This window comes from Ascaphus truei, chromosome 4 (genome assembly GCF_040206685.1).
Source record: "Ascaphus truei isolate aAscTru1 chromosome 4, aAscTru1.hap1, whole genome shotgun sequence".
Taxonomy (NCBI): Eukaryota; Metazoa; Chordata; class Amphibia; order Anura; family Ascaphidae; genus Ascaphus; species Ascaphus truei.
The window spans coordinates 121,531,573-121,550,380 of NC_134486.1; the positions used below are offsets into that span (position 1 = coordinate 121,531,573).

At 44.7% G+C, this 18,808-nt stretch overlaps 1 protein-coding gene across 2 annotated transcripts; it reads left to right on the plus strand.

Moving 5' to 3' along the window:
- Nucleotides 1-205: 205 nt before the first annotated feature.
- Nucleotides 206-18,521, plus strand: ZBTB2 (zinc finger and BTB domain containing 2). 2 transcript variants are annotated; one of them, XM_075596524.1, is made up of 3 exons: nt 206-544; nt 10,888-11,076; nt 12,692-18,521. In XM_075596524.1, exons 2-3 carry the CDS (start codon nt 10,904-10,906, stop codon nt 14,058-14,060), a joined length of 1,542 nt encoding a protein of 513 aa, XP_075452639.1. In that variant the 5' UTR covers nt 206-544; nt 10,888-10,903; the 3' UTR covers nt 14,061-18,521. The 2 variants fall into 2 exon arrangements, with proteins under 2 accessions (XP_075452639.1, XP_075452640.1); XM_075596525.1 differs by lacking the exon at nt 206-544 and adding an exon at nt 1,805-1,959.
- The last annotated feature ends 287 nt before the right edge of the window (nt 18,522-18,808 follow it).

The window sequence follows — 18,808 nt, forward strand, 5'->3', positions numbered from 1 at the left end:
GCAAAAATTACACGCGTGACAACCCCCCTCCCTCATCAGTAATGCAAACACACAAAGACGCCAGAGTCCTGTGCACATTTCTTTTATTGTTGTTGGGTGTTTTTTGTTTTCGTGTTCCCCTTTACGTTTCACAGGCCCGGAGGCTGCGTTTATTAAACACCAAAGCAGTGCAGGCTAAAAAAAAAGAAAAAGAAAAAATAAGCCCGAACTGATGGCGGCTGCAGGGCCGTGTGGGCAGCAGCCTCCCTCGCCAGAGGAGACCCACTCCCAGCACAGTGAGAGGAGGAGGGGGAGGGGAGCCGCGCACTCCCGGCGGGAGAACTCGCAGCCTCACTGCACGGACTGGCCCCCTCCCCCCCCACCCGCTGCCGGTCATGTGACCTTAACGTAACCGGACAGGAAAGCACCGACAGGGTTTTTTTTTTTTTTTCTCTCTCCCTCCCTCCTCCGGAGAGAGAGAGAGAGGAAGACGAGACGGCGGCGGCGGCGGCTCTCACCGAGCACGGGGCTCTCGTTGCAGGGAGAATTGAATAATAAATAAGAGGTGAGTGCACTTTAGATGGGTGTGTGGGTCTTGGCCACCACGTGGAGCGCCCCCTCTTTAGTGGGAGATCGGTGGGCCGCACCACAGGGGGATTTATTTTATTTTTATAAAGGTATTAGGGCAGATTGTGCAATACATGTACGGGGGGAGGTTAAATGTTGTCGCTACTGGAAATCTCCCCTCAACTCATGTATCGGCGAGGGGTTAAAAAGGCGATTTCTTGTGCCTCTTTTTAGATGGTTTAGACCCACGCGTGGCCACCTTTCCTCGTTTATATTTAGGCCTGGTCGGGCCCACGTACGTTTGTGGGGGTGAGGGGGTGTCATTGATGTACGGTGCATACATGTACTTTGGGGGGGAGGTCACGGCTACGGCAGGAGACTATATACATATATAGTATATTCCGCCTCCCTCTGTCCCATCCCGCCCGTTCTGTAACGAAATAAATGGCAGGCGCGGGGGCAACGTTCTGTTTCGGAACGTCCGTCTGCGTTCTAGAACGCTGGGGAGAGGGCCTGTGACGTTCCACGGACAAAGGGAGCCCCCCGCGCGCCGCGGCCATGCCCTTCCCCCCCCCTTCTCTTCTCTCGCCGCCATGTGTGTGCGCGGCGCCCCCGTTCACCACCACACCCCTCCTCCCCGCCTCCCTTTCCCTACCCCGCCTCCTCCTCCACCGCTCAGGCGACCAACGCAGGCGGGAGCCATCTTTGTTCGTTATTTTGGTTCACCCCTCCCCTTTCTGCAGACGCTTCTTCTCCTCCTCCTCCTCACAGCTGCGCGGAAGTGGGCTGCGTCTGCTGCTGCTCACCTCTCCTCCCCCGGGCGGCTGTATCCGGTCAGGCCCAGCCTGCACAGAGGAGACTCGCGCGCTTTCCCCGCGTGTACACGTCTCTCTGCTTCCCCCTCCCCCCCGTGTACGTGTCTCTTTGCTCCCCCGGTGCTCAGCAGCGCGGGGTCAGCAGAGCACGTCCTGCCCAGTTACAAGCTATGGGCGGCGAGCTAGCAAGATCCACGCGGGTACCTTGTTGCCGACGAGGTGCCTGTGACCTCAGCCAATGGCAGCGTGAGAAGCAGCCGACCATTCATATCTGAAAGGGGCAATCCCCTATAACACGTCCCATTTAACCACAACACCCTTCATGTATTCAATGTGCACTTCCCACTGTTTCTTTGTGATTGTAACAGATTCCTCTCATGCTGTTTCCACTTCTTTTTTTTTTTTTTCTGCTCACTGATTATTTGTTTTGTTTTCCACTTCCTACAAAGTGAGCAAAAAGTCTAAATGATCAGGGCTGCTAAACCCCTCTCACTTGGTGACATTACAGGCAGTCCTCGGTTATCCAACGGAATCCGTTCTGGAAGTAGCGTTGGATAGTGAAACCGTTGTAAAGTGAGTCCCATGTTAATCAGTGGCGGTGAGTGTCAGATAACGCAGCGGTGCGCAAACTGTGGGGCGCGACCCCCAGGGGGGGCGCGAGACTGCCGGTGGGGGGGCGCGGGGTTTACAGAGGCCCCGCGCGCTTCCCAAAGGCACTTAAATTAAGTGCCGGGGGAGCTGCAGGGCCTCTGTAAACCATACTTACCCGTGACTCCGGCGGCTTCCTTCTTGCGTCGCCATGGCAACGCGGCGTCAAAATGACGCCGCGAGGTCATGTGACGTCACGTTGCTATGGCAACGTGACGTCATGACGCCGGAGGGCGGCTAATTGGTGGTTAGGGGGGGCGCGGAAGAGAGGGGACCGCCGGCAGGGGGGCGCAGGGAAAAAAGTTTGCGCCCCCCTGAGATAACGCATTCCAGCGTTGGATATGCCATTTGTTATAAAGTGAAATGTTGGATAGCGAGGACTACCTGTACACTATGAAGAGCCCCTGAGATCAAGATGACATTCCCCCCCTATAAGATCCTCTACACTGCTTGTAGAACAGCTCTGTGCTGCCTGGCGGAGTGGAGCAAGCCCCAGATGTACTACGTATGTTAGCCTAATGGTAGCTCCTGTTTATCATAATGCAGTATTCTATAAAGCATGCTGTTAGCCATGTTGTACTGCCATACAAAGCAGGGCGTTATTCTAAATGACATGCAAATAAGCTCATGGCTTTTTCATATAGCAGTTACATTACATATCCCCTACAGTGCCCTGACGTCCCCAAAATTACAACCCCATCATTGCGTCTTCTTAATTTTTGTGGGCTGTGCACTATCCGATCGTATACAACAATGAAGGGACAGGCCCACGTCACGTCTGGTAATGCGGGGGGTCCGTGGCCACAGAAATAAGGTCTTTTGCTATAGGAAGGAAGAGGAGAGGGCGTACTGATTTATACACCTCCAAAAGGATTAACCTGTACTCCACGTGCTGAAATACACGACACTTCTTAGGCTTTGCCTATAGTGCCGCCGACAGCGACACGATGGATGACGTCACCCGTCGCCGCCGGCGAAAGTTATGTTTCGCCGGTCGGCCGTGTCGCGGGATTCCCGCAATTTGATTTGTTCAAGGGCCGTCACGTGACGCGACTGCCCTTGAAAAATCAAATTTTGCCGGCGGCGGGTTTTCTCGACGTCGCTCCGTCGCGTGCATTATAAACGCATGCGGCGGCGGCAATGCTTTTGTTTTTGGGCGAATTCGTGTCGCCGTCACCGGCACTATAAACACAGCCTTAGACTGCGGCCAGGGTGGCGTTGAGTGTGCAGGTGCTCATGCGCGGCAGCGCAAGCAAGCGGCAAATTCAATTTTGCTTGCCACAATGTGTTTCATCGTGGCCAGCGTGAGCGCGCCCTCCCACTCAGCACCACCCTGGCCTGAGGCCTTACACACACCCCGCCCCCACCCCCCCCTTAGCACAAGCCCTGCTGCGTGTCTCGGGAATAACGGTAACATTTAAATGATGTCACAGTATGTGCAGATTATGGAGCATGATCCTAAAATAACGAGACGTTAACCCTATGCTAACAAGGCCAATTATGGCTGCATATGAACCCTATGCTAACAAGGCCAATTATGGCTGCATATAGGGAATTATCTTGGTGAACAAGGCGCTAAATAAAGGCCATTCCTGGTTTAGGTAGTGTTTCGTTATTTATATTACACGGTTGCAACTTTTGTAAATAATAAAATTGCATGTATTTTAGCATCTGCACCTTTCGGTTTTGATCGCATAAATCTATACTTCCCCAATGTTTACCACTTTTAGGCCTCGGCCAGGGTGAATCGGAGCGAGCGTGCGCGCTCATGCGAAACGAGGTCCAAACCATGAATCAAATGCAATTGTCCTCAGTGCGTGCCCGTGAGCTTTCTGCTTGCTGAGACAAGCGAAGTTGATTTTTTTTCACGCTTGCCCTAGTCACGTGCGCGGTTCAGCCAATGAGGGTTAACCGCTCACATGGCATCATCGCCCCCCCTATACGCACAAGTAGAAGGCAACGAATCGCTTGACCAACATGAATGAGCACCGTACGTCACGGAGCTCGAGCGGCAGCGCGCTCGCATTCACCCTGGCCGTAGCTTTAGGCTGGGTCCCCCGCTGGCGCCTAGTGCGCTCATGCTTAAAGAGCGCTCCAAGCATGAGCGCCGGGTGTCCTGCATTTACGCGCGGGGGCATTGCGGGTAGTTAAGTGTGCTGGAAAGTACAATTTTTTTTGTTTACCTAAGCACCGAGAGTGTGTGCCCGCGCACGAGCGCACGCAGCCTGAGCGGGGACTTGCATATATCTATATATGTAAGTAAGCGCCGCCCGCTCGCCTTCGACGCACGCATGCACGTGACGAACACTTTTTGTGTGTATGGTGGTCCGTGCTGCCGGGAGCGACAGGTTGTGTGTGTGTGTGTGTGTGTGTGTGTGTGTGTGTGTGTGTGTATATGTGTAATTTATTATATATTTTTAAAATTAAAAAAAAGACATGTTGCTAAAAGAATAAAATATGTATTAACATTGTGCACACATACATACATACACCGCGGTAGCGGCGCAAAAACTTATTTTTTGTGTCTTCCCCGCTATCGCCCGGCTGCACGCTCACTGCCGTGTCCGTGCGCGCGGCCCTAGCATACAATGGCTGGCTAACCACAGCCAATTATAACTGCCGCGCGTGCGCACGGCGTAGCAAGCGCGCCCACTATATTGCGGGCCTTAAATCAGGCACAATACCTTCACTTTCTCTGAGGTCACTTCAGTGATAGATGAGCACAATTTTAATTTGATTATTTAAATAACCCTTCTTAGAAAACATTTGAACGTGTTTTTTTTTTTTTTTTTTCGGAAGACACCAACCATTTACATCAAACTTCAGCTTATTTTAAAGCAGCTGTCCAAGCTGCCGTTTCCACCCCTCACCCCTTTTTAATATGTGCATCAATACAATCCACACAATGATAAGTAATTAGCTAAGTTGACGATCGATCCGTTCTCCTGTGATCGGAGTATTGACTTAGTTGCTGTGACTTTGTAAACGGTTGCTATAGAAACAAAAAAGGTTTGTTACATTGTAATACATTAAACATGTAATTCAGAGTTGTTGAAAAAAATGCTACAAGTATTTTCTCAGAGTACATAATAGATTAATTTTTTTAAAAACACGTAGGATATTGCTTGGACTGCAGCTTTAAAATAGCACTCTGAATCATATTCTCCACATCTGAAAAACCTTAATTTTAAAAGTAAACCCCCTCCCAAAATGTTGTGCAGGTTATAAACAGGAAAACAACATGCATTACTTTAACAAATATATAATACAGGTTCCCCCCCCCCCCCCTCTTTGAACAACTTATTGTCCACTTTTAATCATTAAGCAGCTATGCATGTAAAGTAAGAAACAGGACTTTTTCTATCCCTAAAAACGGTTAAAAAAAATACAAGATCATTTTGGATTCATGCACCATACACATAGAAACACTCGTAAAAAATTTTTAAGTAGCATTCAAAAATGGCGTTTTAATATGTAGTGGAGCTGGTTCTATGCTTAATACAGACTTAATTAAGAAACAGAAAAAGTGAGTGTGTGTGTATGTAACGGTGTTTCCCCCACCCGGTGGGAGATTTGGCCATTACTGATCGTCTGGTGCATGGTACCTGCTGGTAACAGGAGGGCTGAGTCGTCCGCCGGTGGTAGTGGGGACACAGGACTAGGCTTCTGGGGTTCATACCCTACATATTCTTTAGCAGTGTAGCGCCTCCATCTGCTGTAGGTTCCAGGGAACTGAAGGTGATCTCCCACGGTAGAACGATTACCTCTCCCCCCATTAAGGTCACACCAGGCAGGAGGTATAACAGGAACGGTTTATTGTCCTCACTGTACAGCACAGTAATAAGGCAGAGTTCTGCCTTGTGCAGTCTCAGCTACCACTGAAGGATGGTCCCTGGACCTTCAGTACAGGCCAAGGGCACCTGCAGCAGTCCCAGCTCTTCCCCGACCTTCTGGCAGAGGTATGGTACACACCCACTCTCCCCCGGAGGGAAGAGGACCAGAGAAGGTCCAATAGTCAGGCTCTTGGCTGTGTGACCAGCCCCTGTCAAGTGGGTAGAGGCACTCTTGAATTTGGGGCGGCACTGCCCTTAAGTACAGCCAGGAGTAGGGCACCAGGTTTGTCTCATGATTGGTCATGCCCAGGCCGGATGTCATCGCTTCCCGCTGTCAATCAAGGGCAGCTCCTCAGAGGGCGAAAACCCTAAACAGACAGTCCTCGGTTATCCGACACAATGCGTTACTCAAAATGGCGTTGGATAGCGAAACGTTGTAAAGCGAAACACGTTTTCCCATAGGAACACTGTTTAAATGAAAGGTTCTGTTCCTGAAGGCATTTTTAACACTAAAATACACCAAATATTTTACGCAGGCAATAAGATATGCAGCACACACATAAATTATATAGTGTATATACTGTATTATATATATAGTATAACATAATAAATAATATATTATATAGTATAATGTAATATAATATATATATATATATATATGCTCTTACAACGCTTTGCAACGTTGTTTATGTATATATATATATACACACATACACATAAACAACGTTGCAAAGCATCGTAAGAGCATTGGATAAGCCATTTTGGCATTGTAAAAATGAACATAGGTATGCATTGGATAGCGTTGGATAAGCCATTCGTTGTAAAACGAAGCGTTGTAAAACGAGAACTGCCTGTATCAGCTACTGGCAACCTGATTGTACCAGGGCATGTGACCTGGCTACATGCTCCCTCAGGTAGAATCCCAACGACCCCGCTTGGGCCCTACATTTTCTGGTACCATCCTTGAATGTAACCTGAACATAACGAGAACATTTCACATAATGATTATCACATTCGATATGCATGATAACATTTTCTGTGAATACAGTCAGTACAGCTTACTAGAACCATGTAGCAGCTTATTTGACTACAACCATAAAATGGCTGCCTTACAGAACAAGGGTTCCTCCCAACATGGAGAACCTTATCAATAATAGTGCTCAGGATCCAGCCTTCTTACTAAGGTCATTAGTCCCAGTAATGGAGAACACCCTTTTTGGATGCCGTTCAGACAAGTACTCCACCCGGTCCATGTAGACTGATCTCCCTACTTTCCAGTGTCCAACTAGAGTACCGTTTTTGGGCGGCACGATCAGCTTCCCCAGGCGGAACCCCACTCTGGGCTATCCTGTGGAAGGGGTGTCCTTGGTAGAATTCCACTTGGAAATCTCTGCAAAATAGGGATTGCATGATTCATGGAGACCACCAGTACTGGTCGGAGGTAAAGGGGCCCTGAAAGTGTCTGTCTGAGTCCCGGTCAATGTCTCGTAGGGATACATTACCTGGACCCGATATCACTGTGATACGGAGCACGTGAGGTGTAGGGGCAGGCGTGGGCCTATGGCCCGCAAATAGTCCAGTGACTTATTGGGGACCATGTTAAATGGTTTTGAAGCAAAAGGTGGCGCTGTGTGCTCATTTGCATGTCATTTCCCAGAATCCCTTGCTGCAGTGGAAGTGCTGTGTGCTGGGTGATAATGGTGAAAGGCGGGGTTGCAGACCTGTCTAAGACATGCAAATGAGCATACAGTAATATTTCCAATTGCTATATGCTTTAATGTAGAGGGTTTTTGTCACTTTTTTTTTACCCACCATAACGTGTCTCTGTGTCTCTGTGTCTCTGTGTCATTTGTATGGATTTGAAGTAAAGTTCTCCAATGTAAAACCTTATTAGACTTAGTCCACTGAAATGTATCACAATCTACTAAAAATATAAATTTCTGAAAAGCCAATATGGCTTCTAGAATGTCGCTCAAAAACATGGACAAATTTCAGGTGCTTTGTTAATTTTTTTTACACGTAAACTCCAGAGCTATCTGCTTGAATTGTGTTAGTTGTTTTTAAGGAGTGAGAGAGGCTGTAATGCTGCATTTTTCTCAGAGGAAGTGCTGGTTTTCCTGTCACATGATTAAACGTGTTAATGTGCATGTGAGGGGAAAAAAATGAATGCGTTTTGGATATATTTTAGGAGTGCTTTGATTTCATATGTACAGTATTTTATATCCCCAGAGCTTTTTTGTGGGATTTTACATTTGAAATGGACATGGTGCTGTGTACACTCATGTTAGATGAAGTCAGAGGTTTTACATTATAAAGAGCCCCAATGACATGTAAAGCAGTACATTCTGCTCATTTTTTGAAAAAAAAAATTTACACACACGTAATAATATATATATATATATACTGTATATATATTTTTTTTTTAATGTACCTTATTTTAAACATGGGGTTCCTCGGAGCTGAACTGCGACACTCCACACTACAGGGACTGCCCAGTTCCTGAGATTTATTTTTTACATTCCCTTACACAAATTTGCACCTGGGAGAAACAAGATGGTGACTGTGGTCAGCCTCACCTTGCAATCCACTAGAAAGCTGTGACATCATTGTAAGTATAACATTACATATCTCCACAATCGGGAGCTACCTGGAGCTTTCAGTGCTGCGGTTCAGTTTTTCGGGGGGCGGGGGAGGGGAGTGTTGGTTAGATGTGCCATGTGTGCAGCAATTATGTGTTTGAGGCTACTGCTTTAAATTGCAGGACAGACTGACCGAGACCTGTATTTTCACCTGTTGATGAAAGCAGAACTACACAGTGCATTAATGCTTTGAGAAACCACTTGAAACCCTAGGGCCATGACCACTGCATCTTTCAACTGCTCCTGCTATCTTTCCCCTGTTTGATACGAGACTGTAAAGAAGCAACATATATATTTTCATTTCTATACACAGCAAATTAAAATATAAAGTGTGAGCACAGTTGTATGTCTGCAAAACCTGCTTTTCCCATTATCTCTTAGGCACGTTCTTCAGTGCCTGCGGATTTTTAGTTGGCTGACGTAAGTCAGCCTTTCTATACGAGGGCCGCGCACGGCAGGGAGAGGGGAGCCGACAGGCAGCGGCGAAGATGAATAAATTCATCTTTTCGCGCCGCTGCCTGCGCTCAAATGTATGTATTAGTATGCATATATGCGTGGATGTGTGTTTGTATGGATGGATGTGTGTGTGTGTGTGTGGGGGGGGGGGGGGGGGGGGCGGGGGGGGGAATAATTGCACACAAAAAAAAAATTATTAAACTTTTTTTTTTTATTTAAAAAAATCTTACTTAAGACTTAATTTCACTCACACAACATATATACACACATATACACTTACCTGCAGCACCCGGCACTATATACAGCAAAAGCATGCGGCACGTGCATGCGCGTTTGCATAGGAACGCACGGCCGCATCCTGTATATAACAGCCCTTAGCATACAGTGCTTCCACTGCAGCCAGGGATTCTGGGAAATGACATGCACATGAGCTCAGTGTTACTTTTTACACAGATTTTCAGCACAGCCTGGGTTTTGATGCATAGCCAGTAAACCTGCTCACAGACAGCTGTTTCTACCTTTTGGGTCTCATCAGCTGGTTATATTCTGGCTTTGCAATATGAAGCGGGAAGTGGCTACAACCAGCCACAAAAAAAGTTACTTAGAAGCCTTTCGGTTTGCTCTAGATCTATTTCTTTTTAAATCTTTCTGCTTCTCATATTGCCGTCTGGGTATTTGCATTTGTTTTCATGGCTTCTTTTTTGTTGCTTAAAAAAAAAAAAAAGTAGGAATGCAGTTTGTAGTGCTGCAGTATTTATTAAAAAAAAAAACAAAGCAGCAATCCACCCCAACTATTTCCCCGTGTTTTTTGTTACAGGTTGGTAACTGAGCGGTCCTCCCAGAGCTGAACTGCACTATTTTCTGGGGACCCCCTTGTTGGCTACTGCTGAAGTTACAGGGTTCTTGGTTTTAAAAAGGGATTTAAATGGCTATCCAATAGGAAGTGACAACTGATGATGGTGCAGCTTCCCATTGGTCTGAGACTTGGCAGCCATTTTGTTTCCCCTGAGGGTAATTAAAACCCGTTACCTGGTCAGCATCTCAGGAAAAGAGGGTCCCGGAAGCTGAAAATAGTGGTGTTTGGCTCAAGGGAACCCCAGGCCCTGTAAAAAAAAAAAAAAGGGGGGGGGGGGGAGAGAAGGGTTGAGGAAAATGAATAGCAGGAACTGCTTCTTGAATGTATTTGTGTGCATTTTATGTATGTTTTTGCTTTAACACTGTATTGGAAAGATGACTGCTCACAGGTCTCTTCTTAAGGCTCTGTACAGTGTACACAATCATTGTATCTTTTAAGAACTTTCGTGCTTCTACCTAAAAGCGGCATTCCAAGCTGGCAATTATTATTTTTTTTAAATAGGATACAACCAGGGCTGAACTCCATTCCTTTCAGCAAAGGGGACCCCCTGCTTTCGGAGGTACTTACCTCCGTAGGGGGTGCCAGTAGCTGCTCCTCTCGGATACCAGGGTTCACGTAATAGCGGAGTTTGCACAGCTCCCGTTCCCTGTGGGCCAAAGGAAGCCGTGACATCATCAGGTTTGGCTTCACGGTGTAGTCCCACGTGACGCGGGAGCTTTACACTTTGCAGAGATACCAGCAACCCGTTTGGACATCTCCATCTCTGAAAGCAGGGTGTCCCCGGAGCTGAACTTTAATGGTTCAGCTGCGGAGACCCCCGGCTTCAATCTTATGTTAAAAAAGATTTTTTTTTTTTTTTTTAAAGAAGCATGAATTGCTCCTTTAAAGGATTTTATAACCTACAAATAAATGGATTTTCTTTGTCTTGACTACACATTTTAGGAGAAAACGCAGGAATGTTTTTAATCTCCCCCCTCAGATTTAGTTCATAGAAATTTTAGCCAGGTTAAACCATTGATGGTATTTTGTTGACAAGACATTTTGAAAGAATGATTTGCTGACGTATCTGTCTCTTGTGTGTTTTTGCTTTGCAGACGGCAGTAAGAAAAAATGGATTTGGCCAACCACGGACTTATTCTTTTGCAGCAATTAAACGCCCAGAGAGAATTTGGCTTCCTGTGTGACTGCACGGTCGCCATAGGGGATGTCTACTTTAAGGCACACAAGTCGGTCCTCGCATCATTTTCCAATTATTTCAAGATGCTCTTTGTGCACCAGACAAGGTAACCCTAGAAAAACTAGTCGGCTCTTTTTCACTTTGGATTAAAAAAAATGCGTAGAAGTTTCTTTCATGTCTTGTAAATTACTTTGGGCGAAACATGTGCTCGTCAATTGGTTTGAGAGCTATATAAATAAATATATACATATTGCCGATAGGTACATTAGATTATTTTACCAAATTATAAAAAAAAAAAAGTGGGAACAGTTGTATTAGCCTTCATTTAGGGCGCTGTTGTAATTGCAGCCTTATTCTATATACCCCGAAGCTGACATTTTGGCTGAAAATCCCCATAGGCTTTGTTGTATACAGTATTCCTACGTCAGTGTTTTTTAACCTTCTTTGAATAGTAGGGGCACCCCTTAAGGATTTTTAAAATATCGGGGCACCCCTGCTCTTCAGACCTCACTCATCCCCTTTTGACTCATGCAGACACCCATTCACCCTCTTCTTACACACTATACAGTCACCATCACACATCATACTCTTTTATTCAACACACTCTTTCTCAATCATACATTCCACATTTACCACCCCCCCCCCCCCTTCTCTTACTTGCATCACACAAATTCTCCATCCACACACAAAGTACTCCCTACTTTACAAAATGCAATCACGCTTCCCCTCTTCCCTGACCCACCCCCCAACACACCTAAAACATGTCAGCTGCTCACTGGGCGCATTTTCAGGTGTCTGGAGATGCATAGGCTCCTTCTGCTTTGTGCAGAGAAAAGAGAGCTGGATTGCAACCTCTACCTCTCCATTCAATGTGGGGGGCATTTTCCTCTGAGGCCACGAGGGTCCTCAGCACCCCAGGAGAGAAACACTACCCTAAGCTTTGAATCAAAACAAAATGGGGGTTACAATTAGTCCCTACTGGTAATACAAATTATTTCTCACCTGGGAGTAAATGGACCTTCTCATTCTTTCTTTTTCAAATTCTGCCTATCAGCCTTGAACTTGATGGAAATTGCCACTTATTCTCTCCTACCCCCTTCCCCCCCCCCCCCAAAAAGAAATGCAGGATGATATGATAATGATTACTGTTTAGAAAGAAAAATGGGAGTGCACTATTGAATCCTCCTCCTCCTTTTTTTTTTTTTTTTAATAACCATTATCAACAGACACCCCAACTGCAATCTGAATGATTTCATGTAAGGTAATAACTAATTGCGTTAAATAAATGAATGGACTTGATGATTTTCCTCTGTGTTCTGCTGTCCAGCTGTCACTTCTTGTGATGTCATTTGTGGTGCCATTTGGTACCAGCAGCAGGGGATCTTTAAAAAGGTGTGATTGCAATACAGCATTTTTATTTCTGACCGAGTGTCTGTAGCAGTGAAGTATCTGTGCTGCTAGATCATTTAATAACATTCTATCTTCCTGCCATCTGTGAAGAGCTGAAAGCTGTGTAAAATTACACTGATGTCTACAGTATGTTACCACTAGCTGTACCATAAACGATATCACCAAAGTGGCAACTAATGTATACAATGTAAGTAGGCTTTAATAAGAACATAAAATGCTTAGGCATGAACTGCCGCATTAAAAAAAATCCTCATTGTTCAGCTAAATTTTGCCGTATTTTTCTGTAATTGATTTTCTTTTTAAATCTGCAGTGAATGTGTTCGATTGAAATCAACTGACATCCAGCCGGACATCTTCAGCTATCTCTTACACCTGATGTACACTGGGAAGATGGCACCTCAGCTCATTGACCCTGTTCGCCTGGAACAAGGCATAAAGTTTTTACACGCATATCCACTCATCCAGGAGGCCAGTCTTGCCAGCCACGGAGGGTTTTCGCACCCCGATCAGGTTTTCCCACTAGCGTCATCACTCTACGGTATCCAAATTGCCGATCACCAGATAAGGCCCCCAGCAAAAGTGACACCTGCAGCTGAAAAGCCTGGACGTGAAGCTCGGCCACAAACCTCCAGGCAAAGTCAAGATCCCACATCGGAGAACATGCAGCTGACGCAGCGCCCTGCTGCACTGCCTCCAGCAAACCGGACAAACTTAACCTTCTCCGAGCCTGTTCACGCCCCCTTGTCTCCTGAGCCAACCACTACTGTCCTCCCTACAGCCTCTTCTCTAGAGGAAAACAGCATGGAGGAATCGCCAAATGAGGAGCAGAACACATCGCTGACGATAGCCCACGTCAAGCCGAGCATCATGAAGAGGAATGGGAGCTTCCCCAAGTACTATGCCTGTCACCTGTGTGGGCGGCGTTTCAACCTGAGGAGTAGCTTGCGTGAACACCTCCAGCTCCATACAGGGATCCCATTCAGTGCCACCTGTGGGCAGACGGAGACCAGCATCTCCCCTTCCTTCTGTAACAACGGAGCAGAGCTGGGAAAAGAGGCCATGGAGACATCCGAGACTGGCATCAGCGACAGCGACATGCCCCAGATCTCGGACTCACCGATCATCGACGGACAGCAGCAGGCAGAGACCCCACCTCCCACAGACATTGCGGACATAGACAACCTAGAGCAGACCGACCAGGAGAGGGAAGTGAAGCGTCGGAAGTATGAGTGCACCATTTGCGGGCGCAAGTTCATCCAGAAGAGCCACTGGAGGGAGCACATGTACATTCACACGGGCAAACCATTTAAGTGCAGCACCTGCGATAAGAGCTTTTGCAGGGCCAACCAAGCTGCCAGGCACGTGTGTCTAAAGAGCTCGGACACCTACACGGTGGTGGATAAGCAGACTCTGGAGCTGTGCTCCTTCGATGAAGGGAGCCAAATGGACAACATGCTAGTTCAAACGAACAAACGCTACAAGTGCAACTTGTGCGACAAAACATTCTCCACGCCCAACGAGGTGGTCAAACATACGTGCCAAGCCCAAAACTCAGACGTCTTTGCTCTGGATGATGAAGGAAAGTCTATCCTCTTGAGCAGCGGGGACTCAGAAGCTGCAGACAATGAGCACTCTATGCTAGCATCCATCAAAAAAGAGCAAGAAACAGTGTTAGATTAACTTTTTGGCTATGTATTCTTTTTCATTTCTCGCTATGTACATTATTATTTTTTTTACTAGAAAATCTGTCATTTCTTTATTTTACGCCCCCTTACCCTTCTCCTGCAGAATAGGTTTTGAGTGTAGTGCAAACCCCTAAAGACTTGTCCACCAAAAAAAACCTCCTATCCAGGGCAACATTTTGCATTCAAAAACTCACAATGTTATTTTCTTCTTTTGTATTTTTTTAATTATTATTATTACTTTGTCCAAAGGAGACTGGAAAGATCAGATTGACACCTTTTTTGTCAGTAGAACTACTGAGGTTTAATAGATAAAACAAATTATAGATGGAATACATGTTTAAATAAAATGAAGTGTATGTGTGTATAATGGGGAAGCAGGTATTTTGGGTAACATACATTTAAATAAATATTAATGCATACACGCTTAATATATCCATGATTTGTTTTCAACGAGACGCATGTTCTTGTTAATGATAGTGGGATGTACAGCATTGGCAAACATGATATATCTGTGGCTGAATAGAGGTCATGAAAAACACAGATCCCTAGGAGTTAAACAAGTATGTATGTATCTCGGATTCCCTATCTTTCTATGATTTGTATTGTGCTAAATCTATACAAATCGAAAGCTCATCTCAGTTTGTCCCAAGTAAAAACTGATGTGGTTTAACTTAAATCTACTATGCACCATTAGCAGTCCTGTGTAACCCATTTTGACGAGATTGTGTTTTGTTTTGTTTTTTTTTTTATCTCAGTGGCACCATTGAAATTTGAACCAAAACAGTTCATTGCCACTTTACGTTAGCAAGTATTAAAAACATGCCTTCAGCGGTTGGGAAGGTAACCAGTTTGGCCTCTTTTTGAAAAGCAGTAGCATCGGCGGAAATCTCAGCCTTGGCAGTGGAATTCAGTGTCCCGATTATGGGTTTGGAAACTAACCCTCAGGCTGTCCTTTATGATGATCCCTGAATGTCACGTGGGCTGGTACACAAGGGTCTCTTCTGACTATTTATGCTAGTTTTCTAGGGCCGGTGAGCACAATTGGAACGGAAGGGTTATGACACTGAAAGTACCAGGCTGTCAATCGCATTTTTTACCGGTAGCTAACCAAAGCGAACCCGATCAGGAAGGCCCTTTTAACAGCATTTGGGCTGCCTTACTAAGGAGCCTCACAAGCTGTCACATAGCAATACATTCTGTGGTCACACCAAAGCTTTCATGGTATGACTTTATCTTCAAACTTCCAGACTTAGTCACAGGGCTTCTAACTACTGTATGCTGTCTAGTATGTTTGTTTTTTGTTTAGTGTATTCATTCTTTTTAATTGATTTATTATAGATCCATTTTTTTTTTAATGAGATTTCAAAATCTAAAATAAAGTTCAGTGAACCACTTCATGGATATATTGAGATAATGTACTCATCGGTTATTTTGAAGAACATTGAGATTTTGCATAGCAACCTGCCGTGCCTTATTGCTTATACAGTATAACTAGATACTCCAGAGAGACATGCTTCTGTTACAATTTAAAACCCCTGTCTGAATTTAATCAGTCTTAATTGTTCTGTATATTGTCCAGATATGAACTAAAAGCCATTTCTCTTTCAGTTACTTTTCCATACCATTTAACTACATGCATCAATTTAATACATTAGAAATTGCCTACAAAAGGCCCACAGATATGACACTCAGTTCAACTTTTTGTTTTTCACTTTCAAACATTTCCCATGAAAATATTTCTGATAAATCAATGCCTAGAAGCACATGTCCTCATAACTAGACATAAACATAGAATTTTTTTCTTTGTTTGTTTTTGTATCTTACACATTTCTCTTCATCCTGATCACACGTAGTGTGTGAAACCCTCCAGTAGGTATGCAGAGAGACAAAAACGATGTGAAATAATATGAAAATGAGGGTCCCTAAGGATGGCCCCTGTTGTGAATTTTTAAGTGCTGCTTTATAACTGCCCTCATTGATTTGCCACTGGAATTGATGTTGCATTGATTATTCCAGTTACAAGCGCTCTCAGCAAAAGCGGTATAGATTGTATCTTCTCATTAGTATTTGCCATGTCGCCTTTAAGGGTATATGGATTTTTGGACCTTTATTTGAAGTGCTATTTAAAGCAGCAGTACTAGGAGAGACGCTTCAATTTAACTTGTTGCTTGATATCCGTTGTCACGTATATAAACTTTATTTTCTTCAAAATAAAGCAATCTTTTTTCAGAAAATAATCCTTTTGTCATTTATATTTCACATGTGTTGTTTTATTTTTTTAAGCCCACAAAGATTGTGGGGTTATGTTGTCAAATGTCTTTAAGGGTTTTAATAGGAGTGATTAAATGCATTTGTTTTTTTTATACATTTCAGAAACCTAATAGTATTTTTAAACATGGAGCAGAAAGATGGCGTTGTGGGGTTGTGTGATTTCCTTTGGTCTTTTGTTCGATGTCATTGTTAGTTGAGCAGTACTTTGCACAGGTAGCAAACGGCCACCCTCTCCTTCCCTCCTTTTTCCTTATTAGACTCTGACAGGGACAGGGTCGGCTAAGGTTGCGTTTATAGTGAATGCTATGGCGCGTGCAGTTTCACGTACTGCGCGAACAAAGTGCAGCAGCTCTATCGGGCTGGCCATAGTGCACGCGAGCGCAGGAGATTTTTGAAAATACAAATTAATTTGTTTTTTCACGCGACGGTCACGTGAGCGGTTCAGCCAACGAGGGTGAACCAGCCTGGAGACGCCTCCTCATTGCTTCCATTCTAAGAGCACATATCGCTCGGGCGACAGGCGCGCCTACTATAATCTCAGCCTAAGACTGCGTCCCCGCTAGCGCCGATAGGGCGGCTCTTACATATATACATTAGTCTCACCCTCATGCTGCATGCGAACAAGGGTCCTATCAAGTAGGAATATAAGTGAGATGACTTTGCTGATGCCAGCATTGTCACTGCTGACCAAAGCTGTGACCCCCTTAAATGAACAATTGAGCATGTTGTACAGGGTTAATATAAACTGAGTGGGTACCTCTGTTTTGAGCTTGTGGAAGGCTGTTGCACTGCTCCAGGCGACAGAGGGCATTACAAGCTGTGTTGTGGTTAAAGTGGGAACGGATTCTTTTGAGCTACTGATAATATTCTCTGCACTTCCTCACATTGCTCTGAGAAACTGTTAACGATCAAGAAGAGAACATTGGCAAAGCAGGGAATGTGAATCAGGTTGTAATGCTGCCACCAGCCTGCCGACTCCTCATAGAAAGCAAATGTTTAATAACCCCCCTTTGATTTCAAAAGCATATTAGATGCTTAACAGGCCTTCTTATCAAAACCCTGCATATATATGGGTAGCATGCCTCCTATAAGTGCTGCTGACTCTTACTCCCAACACAACACCATCCCCTTTGGCAAGAGGGAATGCACACCCAATGGGTGGTAACAGTCATGTAGTCCTCTCTGTCCTGTCCACATGTCTGTTGTGTGGTGCACTCTCCTACAGTGTGAAGTATCAAGAGCCTGGCTCACTACTTCAGCAACCTCTGGTACAGGTGTGGAACGGCCCTAGGGTAAAACTATGTTCTACTGGGTATTTTCCAGCAAGGCTCAGCATATCTTAGGTTCTCCCTATTCTGTAGCCCTTGCTTTCTACAAAGCTAAAGGGCAGCATTTGGAACACAAGCTTTTTGGCCACTATGATATTGATTGAAAGGGCATTACTGTACGAGGGATTTTACAAGCGCACCCTATCGAAAGATTCTTAAATAGCGGGCTGCTGTATTGAACTAGACAATTGTTTCATCGCCAATTTGTTTAATCATATCCGAGGACTACTTTTCCCTACAGTATGCTGCCCAGTGCCCACTGATACCAGCAGTGCATCTGGGCCTTTATATGGTAATGGCGGAATATGTAACTATGTACTTTTATTGCCATAATATGGTCTGTTCCCAAAATGTAACAAAGAACTGTTTGTTCACAGCTGCATTGAATCTTAACCACCCCAGTGTACATGTGTGTTGCTCCAAAGGCGGACAGCCTTTGGCGCAGCTAAAGGGTGTGAGCCGGTTGCTGCCGTTCACTGATGTTTGGTGATGTTAAAGTTGCTCTATTTCAATCTGAAACTCACAAGCCCTTTATCCCCTGTGCACAAGTTTCCAACTCTATCTGTCTATGAAATGTCTGTGAATTCACTGTATAACCTCCTGTTCTTTTAATGTAACCATGTATTTTTTAGAACTGTACCCAGGACATACTGGAAAATGAGAGGTAACTCTCAATGTATTACTTCCTGGTTAAACATTTTTATAAATAAATAATAAAACTATTCACATCTAATTGGGTATTTTTAAGGGCAGGTCCCAACTAGGACCAAAATGAACTAACATCAGGGACATGTTTAATATGTAAAATGTAAATGACCGACACCTTCAACAAATAAAACAGAACATATTTTCATCATTATTTTTAGTGTTTAATGTCTCCACGATAACTAATGTTTGGGAGAGTTTTGCAATTGTTATAAAATCTCTTTTAAAGATTACTTGTGGTTGTCTACACCTGAATTATCAATTGTTGCTTTTTTTTTTTTTTAAATGTCTTTTATGTATATGCCATGCCATAATTAGCCAAGCAGATAATTATCTAATGCATGTGAATTTTACAGCAATCACTTTCACTTTCTCACGAGCACAAAAAAAGTAAAAGTTTCATTTAAGGAATATTAAATGTTTCGTAGGCAATCAATTA

What these genes read in the sequence shown, in the direction of transcription:
- ZBTB2 (XM_075596524.1), top strand. Translation starts at nt 10,904, where the DNA reads ATGGATTTGGCCAACCACGGACTTATTCTTTTGCAGCAATTAAACGCC. An exon ending in CTCTTTGTGCACCAGACAAG is followed by an intron (nt 11,077 to 12,691) that starts GTAACCCTAGAA and finishes TTAAATCTGCAG; the next exon opens with TGAATGTGTTCGATTGAAAT.